The sequence below is a fragment of the Zonotrichia leucophrys genome, chromosome 9 (genome assembly GCF_028769735.1).
Source record: "Zonotrichia leucophrys gambelii isolate GWCS_2022_RI chromosome 9, RI_Zleu_2.0, whole genome shotgun sequence".
Taxonomy (NCBI): Eukaryota; Metazoa; Chordata; class Aves; order Passeriformes; family Passerellidae; genus Zonotrichia; species Zonotrichia leucophrys.
Window position 1 is genome coordinate 17,614,716 of NC_088179.1, and position 9,939 is coordinate 17,624,654.

The window sequence follows — 9,939 nt, forward strand, 5'->3', positions numbered from 1 at the left end:
AGTTTTCTCCTAGGGAAGTGACTTGACTGATCATGGCTGCAGAAGCAGAACACCACATTTCCTGGCAGACAGCCCAAAAGTCTGCTATTACACTGCTGTCAAGATATATTTTGATTAAAGGTGTTTTGAGGAAACGGATTTTCTTGCTTTGGATTTTCTTCTGAATATACATAGAATACTTTTCCCTCTGTCAGATAAGATGATCTATTCACACTCCATGCCCATTTTCAGAAGTCTGTGTAAATTTGTACTCCATACAGTCAGCCAATAATTCTTTCAGTCATGTAACTGGGCAGCAGTCAAACTGAATTTGCCTTATCAAAGGTTAGCATGAAGGAAGAAACAGCCTCTCACAGCAATTTTAAACACTGCTCTAACAACTAAAATAGTGAATCAGCTGAAGCACCCTGATGTGTACACAGTGCCATGCAATTTGTACCTCCCCTTTTAAATACCACTGCAGTAAAGAAATAAAACTACTTAAAGTTATGCACTATTTGTGCAACTTCCTTCTCCCTCTTACTGTATCTACAGCTGTTCAAAATATCTGATAATAAATCATGTTGTAACCTCCTAAAAGACCTATAACCAGATTACATTCTTTTGTGAAAACACACCCTCTAGGTAACAAGGCCTGTGAAATCATGAGGCAATAACCCTTCCTTTCACAAAGTTAAAATATGCCTAATACTGCAGTAAGAAAAGTTGTACTGGTGCTAGCCACAAAGCCCTGCTCACACAGAGCTCAAGTTGTTCTTACTTTATGTACTATTTTGTCAAGATGCCCACCAAAAATAATTTGGAAAAATTCCTACTTAAAATTTTAAAAAACCATCCATTTTCTCTTTATTTATCTGCAAACACAACAAGCAAGGTAAGCTGGCCTCATTCACTGCTAACATACTGCCCAGTGCCAGTTTCTCTGCTCAGGTCACCGATGCCAAACAGACTGGCCTTGTAACATCAAAAAAATCAGCAAGTTAAAATGAGCTGAATAGGCAAGTTAATATTTCTAACACAGCACTCTCAAAGGCTGCTATGGCATGTCCAGTTCCTGTCAGCAGCAAAGGATTTGAACAGAGATTCAGGTAAATTGTTTAATTCAGTAACACTCCAACTTGCATCAATGAAGGAAATGCCTTTCTTATCCTCTCCTAAAATCCAAATCACAGTATTTATAAAACATGATCCATTTTGGACTTCATATGATAATACAAACCTAAGACCTTGTAATAGCTGCTCTTTCATGACTGTCTTCAACAGAATGCCAGGGTTCACTTGATTAATCCAGTAACCAAAGAGGGCCTACACAAAAGCCAGGGAGGGACTGTTTATAAGTTCTTGTAGTGATATTACAAAGGGGAATGGCTTTAAACTGAGAGAAGGCAGATTTGGATTAGATCCAAGGAAGAAATTCTTCCTTGTGAGGGTGCAGAGGCCCTGGCTGCTCCACTCCTGGAAGTGTTCAAGGCCAGGTTGGACAGGGCTTATCCTCTGGCCTCAATGTGCTTAACCAGCCAAATGCCTCTAACACATTCCTTGTCCATTGCTTTATTTTAGGGTGCTCCCTGCCAGACACACAGATCATCAATAACTTTTGCTCAGATGCTTTTTGGAAGAAAAGAGACTGCACAATAAATTGTCTTCAGCTCCAATGAAGGAAGAAACTTCGTTACCATTCAGGTTCTAAGAAGCAAGCCTCAATCCCAAAGGCAGGGCTAGTGGCTCCCAGGTTACATTTCAAGGCCTGTCAATGTGCTCTCATTTTTTTTTTCTTTGAAAAAAAGTGCTTTATCTAAAGTCCAAGAAGCTGAAGAAACACCGAGGCTTGACAGTGTCTGTAGTCCAAAATGTCAAATGTGGTTGGTCTTTTGCCACATGCTCCCAAAGCAGCCCACTGCTCTACCATGGAAATGAAGATGCCTTTGCAGTTGCAACTACACAGTTCTAATTTCAGAACTAAAAGTTTTCCTCTGTGGGCTCCAGCAATTAGTTTTCTTTATCTGCAATGTCATCTTCCTGTCAGGCATGTACAAAAGGAGAGTAGGCAAGATTTTTAAAGCCGAAGGGTGACTTCAGACACCCATCAGGAGACAACTACGGGCACCACACTTCATAAAATAAGAAATGAGAGCTCAGAAATCATAAGCCACTTATTCAGAAGACTTCTCAAACTATATAAACTACATTGAACATGGAAAGTGCTACAATCCTGCAATACTCAACCACAGAAATAGCAGCTACTAAACAGGCCACACTAAGAAATACACAACCAATGCAAGAAATGAAACATTTAACTCACAAATCCTTCCACATACCTCTAATGACCATAGGATGGATCTCAGAAAAAGAATCTCCCAAGTGCATAATTTCTGTACATTCCCTGCATTTGTTAACCAGGTTTATAGCAGATTTTCAATATGAAATAAAGCATTCAAATCTGTGACAGGCTATGAACTTTCCCTTAAGGCTAGAAAGCAGCTCAAATTTTGTAGATAGCAATTTCACCATAAAAAAATTACATTTCTCAAGTCCATGACAGGAAAAATACAGAGCAATCATACATTCCTTCACATACTGGCATACTAAATACACTATTATCTTAAAATGAAATGCTGTTTACCCTCTGCTTTGAAGAATCATTTATAAAAGTATTTTATACAACCATGAAGGGCTCCTGTTCTGGACTACTCATACAGCCATTATTGAAAACCCTTGTTTTCAATATTTGGATTTGTTCTAGTAGGCAATAGCTATTTATGCCAATCAGTTCTGCACTGAGAGTCTAATTCATATTTTCTTTCAGCATGGAACAAAAAACAACAAACTCTTTCCAAAAGTATCTTCCCCCCAAATCACCATTAAATAATAAATCTTAAGGCTTTTTCAAAATGTGTGCCAAAATTATACTGACAATTGCTGACAATGGCTGCTCAACAAATTTCACAGGAAGAGAATTTAGTTCATTGCTGGAACCGTCTGGCTCTTCTTTTAACATGCTTTGAAAAAGCCTGCTCTGTAAAACATTACAGTTTTGAGTCTACTGCATCCACCCAGTAGCATTTTTAGTTCTTACTCCATTTTGAACATGATTTATGATTTAAGTGTCAGTTTAATGCCCTGTTTTCAGACATGTGTACAGACTAGTCTATCCTTAAAGCTTGCTAAATCTTAAGCTTCCTTTCCATTTTGTTGCAATTCTCTTTCCAAAGAGAAATGTAAATATCCACAAAAATGTGCACAGCCACACAAAGTAGCAAAAAACCAAAATGCAACAACAGATGACAACATGTATTTTGGGGGATAAACCATTTAAAACCTCTTCCTCTAGTAAAACATTGCAGGATAAAAACAAACAGTTTGCCTTTTGTCTGCATTATTATCTCTCCTTCCCATTTACAGGAAAGTTCTCCTTTCCCAGACTTATTTTTACTCAAAGTAAACAAGGAAAAAAAATCCTCTTAAGTCACTGCATGTGGGAGGCCAAGGAATTGCAGGCGTTTGTTTTTTAAATCACAGTGTAGTTCTCAGCCCCACTTTCTACCTTTCCTACCATGGTCTGTGCTAATGCTAAGTGGTTTCTCAACAGCAGGTGAAAAGAGGTTGAAAAAAGCCTGGCTGCAAATATGTCACCTGTGTTTTGCTAGAAGATATGACCTTGCATTTACAGAGACACTTTGTCACATCTATTTTGTTGCAGTTCTTACCTGCTTGCTTAACAAACAGATTTTGTGCTAGAAATTGAAGGATTTTTTTGAGAGGTTAAATTTTTCCTGGTGACATAATTACAAAAACAGTCATAACTACTGAGCACATCATAATATAGTCAAGAAAAAGCAAGAACAGACTGCCAGTGAAAGTCATGATGCTTTTAATGAAATTTAAACACAATGTTGTATTTTTCTTTTATAACTTCTGTCTCTCCATCCCAGAGGAAAGCAAATGTCAGCTTTAATGAAGTCAGCCAACCCGTTTAAAACTAGAAAAACAAATACCAATGATATTCAAAACACATGTTGAATGTTACTAAATCCAGCACAGATCAACTTGCCTTAGATTACAAATTTTACCTTCCACTGAGAGTGCAGAAACAATCTCTGAGCAGTAAACAGAGCCTTTCACCCATCCCACCAGATACTCCCTACTGACCAAACACAAATAGTTTTTCCTCATTGTTAACAAAATTCTATTTTTCTCTCTCTTCCCCCTTAGTCACATAAAAAGCATAAACAGATAGAAGCTATTAAGGGAGCAGGACCCCATTAGTGCAGGAATATCATACAGTCAATTAAATAGTCCTATTATTGAGTGATGAGTGGAAATTTGGCACAACAAAAATTTGCTGTTTAAAAAGCTCATGGATAGGAGAAAAAAGAAAAGAGGATGGGACAAGATACAGGTCAAATACCCAAGTCTCACAGCAAGGCAGCACATCAGACAACACCAATCTTCCCATTTTTAAAACACTTTTAGAAAGAATCAGTGTCAGGACTGGTTTGGTTATATTTTGGTATGCAATTCTTAGATTTAGAGTTTAATTTTCATGAGGTAAGGCTCAGGAATTACACACAGGACACAAGGGATGTCTCCATTTGGAGCAGACAGCTGGCCGAAGGCAGGGCCAGGCTCTGCACGCTTTGGAACACATTGTGCTGCAAATCTATCAGCCCTCAGCAGTCACAGAATACAAAGGGAAAATAAGGTTAAAAGACCCTAACACATGGGAGCACTAGTCCAGAGATCAAAGATGAGGGCCACATTTGCTCCTCTGCTAAGTTACAGGAGGGGAGTCCTTGACCTCAGGCTCTCAAACTACTCCAGCAAAGCAATGCAACCTTTGGGCTGTGCCAACGCAACCTCGCTGAGCCCTCAGTGATAATTCACAAGGTATCAGCCATGCAGTCTGAACCCCAGGAACTCTTCTGGACAAATATGTATTTATTTTCTAGCATAAAATAACAAGCAGTTAGTTAGTTTTAGCCAGAAAGGGGAAGAGGCTTCATTGACAAATAAGAGGGGGGGAAATTGTACTCCAGAATAGCAAGGTGATTACTAGATTCTCAATCATTGGATTAGTTTAAAGTACTTCTGGCATTCAGAAAACAGAAGGAATTTTGGAGGGGGGAGGGAAGTAACTGCATTCAGTAAAATGATTAAGACAAAATAATACACACTTGTCAGTGCAAACAATGAAATAAATGCTGTCCACCTCGTTCAGAATGCCAGTAACTGCAAGGTATTACAAAATACCATCTGTCCTCTCAGAACATCTTAACAGTAACCAGCATCTGAAAGGAAAAAAACCCATCCCTGACATCCAATCCTCTAGTGCTAATCTATTTGAGGACATTCCCTTATTAGTAAAAATTTTTCATTAGAACACATCTAGAAGATGAACACTCCTACAGATACTGTGCTGGCTGTGGAGGGTGTGAGGTGTGACAGGCACTACCTACACAGAACAGTCAAAAACATTCCCTGCGATCACCCCTCCATGCAGCCTATGGAGAACTTCTGGACTTGATAAACTCCCGACATCCCTCCCAGTCTGAACCTTCTTATAACCAGGAAATAAATAAAATAGCCTGGTAACTAGGTTTTACAGTTAATCTATAGATTTTATCTTTGATTTACAGTAAAATAAGAAAACTGCATTTGCCCAAACCCAGCTCTTCACAGCATTAAAGCTGTTGTGCACTACAGCATTCAGGTCCTTAAACTGCAAAGATAATTGGCCAAATCCAGCACAACACTTGTCTCGAGTTGTCATTAATATAAGAGGGGCCAGGCAGGCAACTCTTAGGTTTTGTCCATGTGGAATCCTTTGTACTTTACTGAGCTGTTAGACAACAGCTCAAAAGGCTCAAACTCCTCACAACAGCAATAGAAGAGAAATCCTGAGTCCCTTCTCCAACTGACAGGACTAATAGTTTAAAATTATGCAGCTAAAATCATACATACAAGGGTATTCTACCACAATTTTCAGAGACCTCCTTGCCAGAGAACTGAAGGTGTCAGTACATTCTGTTAACAGCACTGCAACAGCTCCTGCACTGCATGTGCACCATCAGAGAGCAGCACAGCCCAAATGCTGCCACAACCCCACCACAGGGAAGTGGAACAGAAAGTCCCTGGGTGTTACAAATGTCACTGCACTCTCCTTTTGTGTTGGTACTGCACAAACCCGACCGTGGGAGCCACAACAGCTCTTGGTGCACAGATTTGCCATGAGGTCTAACCCATCATATCTGGAAATGCAAATAAAACATACAATGCTATTCCTGAATATTAATGATGCTTCCTATCAACTGTTGTTTATCCGGTTGCTTTTTTCAAGCGGACTTGGCTGTGCCTGTGGCGTTATGCAACCCTCCAAATCCACATGCCTACTGCTCTCTGAGATGTCAAGGTAACAGAGCTGGAAGCCAGACATCTCTCCTGCCCAAAGCTTGTCTTTATCATGGCATTTTACCCAAAGTCATGAACTGTAACTTCATTTGGCTCTATATTTTTTCATTACTAAAACCTAAGTACTTCCAAGAATTAACTACATTCTATAACATCACATTAACTAGGAAGTTAATGACTTACTATGCAGCTTATTTAGCATGAGGCAGCATTAGATGGAGAAAAGCTGATAAACTGTCTCTGCTAGGGTGGTATGAATTGTAGCAGAGCAAGAAAACCAGACTTAAGGCCAAGATAACAAACAACATGATGATTTGTGCTATATAGGCACTGAAGGCTGTACTACTGTCACCCATTTCTTAGATAAAACAAATCACTAAAAAACATCTAACACCTCGGTTAAAAAACTGTTACAGACTTGTAACACAATAATAAGGATGAATGAAGCCTTACATTCTCAGCATGTCTCTTCAGATGACTGTTCATGCCTTTCTATCCCTTTCTGTAGCTCTACAGGCATGCACTGGACTTCTCAGAGAAAGCATAGCAAAGTCACTACTTTCAAAAAATAGCTAAAATAATCTGAATTCCATACCAGGTCCTCTCATTACTTTAAGTTCACCTGCTTCATTCTCCCCCCATCTTAACAATTCAAGTTCTCAAAACCATACCCACTCCTGAGAACTCAGTACATGAAATACTGTTCTCTTAAGCAAACAAGAAATTGCAAAACAATTCATTGGTTTCATACAGAGTACTTAAAAACTACCTCAAAGCACCTTCAGCTAAGTACCAGTCCCTCCCCCTTTCCCCAATCCCTTACTACTTTTCCAGCATTTCTGCACACCAACGTTTTTCTTTTGTATTACTACAACATCCCACTTCCATCACTCCCACACATCTGCCTGACTCCAACCCTCCTGTAAGGATGAGGACCCTTTTATAAAACCCATTGCCACATCAGGCACAGGTACAAACGCACGCTCCAAAGGCATCCAAACCCACACATTCCTCTCTTCTCCTCTCAGACACGGATTTTGGCACCTTTTGATTCGATTATTTCTGTCACCCCACTCTTCCCACTCATTCTGGTTATTTTGTCAGCATCCTTCCCCATGTTTTTAGCCCTCTGACATTCTTTCAGAACCTAAACATCACAGCCATGTGCAGAAGCAAACATATGGTGGGATCTATGCTAAACCAGCAATTACACACAGGGATGAGTTGTCTGAGTGTCTTTAGGAAGAAACATGCAGTGTGATACCCATCTTAGGCCATTTTGCATCTTTATGAGCAGTGAAACAACCAAGCCATTAACATCTGTGACGTCTATAGGAAAAAACCCACAAAACATGTACCATTGCAAAAATTTTTTCTCATCAGTATTATACTTAGATGTCTGCCAAGAATCTTGAATTTTTATTGTCCTGCTTTTCTACTACACTGATTTGTTTCTTCCCTGTCAAAACAAGTGCAAGTTTTAAACAGTTATTTTCCACCATTTTCCTTTAAGAAGCACTAAAACCTCCTAGTGCCAAGTTTATTGCTCATCCTGTTACACTCATGTTTTACTTTCTATTAAGGGCAAACAGATTTCTGGGAAGCTGGTCAGTGTACTACTTGCAGGGAAAAAAGCAACCATGTCTGATACATTAATTGCTAGCACTGATACAGTCCTACTCTAAACCCTATGGAAGACAGCAGAATGCTGCTTTAAAAACCACACACACAAACCTCAAGCCACATTCAAGTGGAAAAAATGACAGTTATGTTACACCAGTTTTGGGTTTTTTTCATAAAAAAGGTGTGCAGGACTGTAACAGAACAGAAGAGTGCGGTCAGAGCTCAAACAGAGCAATTAATTTCCAGGTCAGTAACTCTTGGTGTCAGACCAAACTACTGAGCACTGTCAGGCTGGCAATGAGACCATGACCACAAGCTCTCTGCCTTGGACACAGAACTGGGAAAATCTATGGGCCATGGGAAACCAGGTCAGGGAAAAACAGGAGGAAAAAAGAAAATACAAAATTTTAATCTTTTCTTTTGGTAAAAAATGATGCAACAAATTGAACAAATTATTAGTGAGACAGAAGCTTTAACAAATCAAAATCTGAAAACCTAACTAATGTAAGCTCTTGCACTAACCTGGACAACATCCGTGATGCAAAGTAACTCCAAAGAATGGAAGAAGTTATTTTACAAATACATCATTCAGAGAGAATTTCTCCCTTAGAAAAAACGCAAGTAGGATAATGCTGGTCGGGGCAGGAAGCCGGCCAAAACTTCAAATCAACACAGTAAATCTCGATGTACTCCCCTGCTACAGTATCACAGACGTGACAGCCACGGCCGCCTGGATTCCCCTGCTCGTTCTAAGCCAGCACAGCCAGCAGCGCCGTGTGCGGGGACGGGCACCCTCACTGCTGCCTTTTCCAAGGGGTTTCCCCCGCCCAAAAGCATTTCACGGATGTTTTCCTTCAATTTCATTCACTTTCAAATCCTCAGCACGCAGCGGCTGCAAAGCGCTCAGGTACGGGGAAATATTTGAGAGAGGCACGTCGGGTGAAAAAGCCTTAAAACATTTCGCAACGGGAAGGAGGAAGAAGCTGCGAATCCCTGAAGTGTCGGTCCAGAGAAAAAGGCACCACCATTTCTCCGGGAAGTTTGGGGAGCCCTTCCCAACGGGACCACACGAAAGGCAACGGGCTGTCCTCTGTGCCAAGGGGGCTTCGAGGAAAAACTAAACCCACAAAAAAACCAACCAAAGGCCAAAAGATCGGAACACCCCAAACCCTCGCATACGGGTTAAAAATAAAATTTAAAAACCCTTCAACAACGATCCAAGTGCAGCTCGCGGGTTTCCCCAGCCCCTGCGGGGGGCAGGACTCTCCTCTCTCCCGCACCCCGGCCCTGTTCCCCGCTCCCTCCGCGGACCCGCGGCCCGGGCGGCGCCGTCGGGACGGGGCCGAGCCGAGAGCGCGCCCGGCCCGTGGCGCGGAGGGTGCGGGGAGGCACCTACCAGCTGCTGCCGGACCCAGCGCAGCATCCCCGGCGGCGCGGGTCGCGGCCCCCGCGGCGGGGCTCCCTCGGCAGTGCCGCGCCCTCCCTCCGCTGTCGCCGCCGCCTCAGGCGAGCCGCCCGCCGCGGCTGCTCCCCATGGCGCGGGGCCCACGCCGAGTCAGGAGCGGCACAGCCCCACCGGCGCCCCGAACCGCGGCTGCCGCCGCCATCACAGCACGGCCGCTGACACTCGGCGGCTGCGGCCGCCCCGGGAAGTGACGTGGCGGGGCGGGGAGAGGGGCCGGTGTGAGCGATGGAGCCGTGAGGGGGGAGCCGCCGTGACCTGCCCCAGCCTGGGCTGCCATGGTCCGGCCGCTGCGCCGGCCTGAGGTGCGGCTTCTCCGGCATAGGAGCTGTGCGCGCGCTCGAGTCATCCTCGGGCAAAACTCCAGCTCCCCACACGGGCTCCGCGCCCTTAGCCCTATGAGGGACCCCTGTTCTACCCAAGGGAAGCTACTTCACAACTTGACT

The 9,939-nt window shown here is 42.7% G+C and overlaps 1 protein-coding gene across 11 annotated transcripts in view; it reads right to left on the reverse strand.

Moving 5' to 3' along the window:
- Positions 1–9,643, reverse strand: part of ATP11B (ATPase phospholipid transporting 11B (putative)) — a 66,874-nt gene extending 57,231 nt beyond the window's left edge. For all 11 annotated transcript variants that reach the window (XR_010441487.1, XR_010441488.1, XM_064721655.1 and 8 more), the window contains exon 1: positions 9,428–9,643. Coding sequence is in view for 9 of the 11 variants with exons in the window: in XM_064721655.1 (XP_064577725.1) it covers positions 9,428–9,454 (27 nt within the window). In the remaining 2 variants the exon portion in view is untranslated. The remainder of the gene's footprint in view (positions 1–9,427) is intronic.
- Between the last annotated feature and the right edge of the window lie 296 nt (positions 9,644–9,939).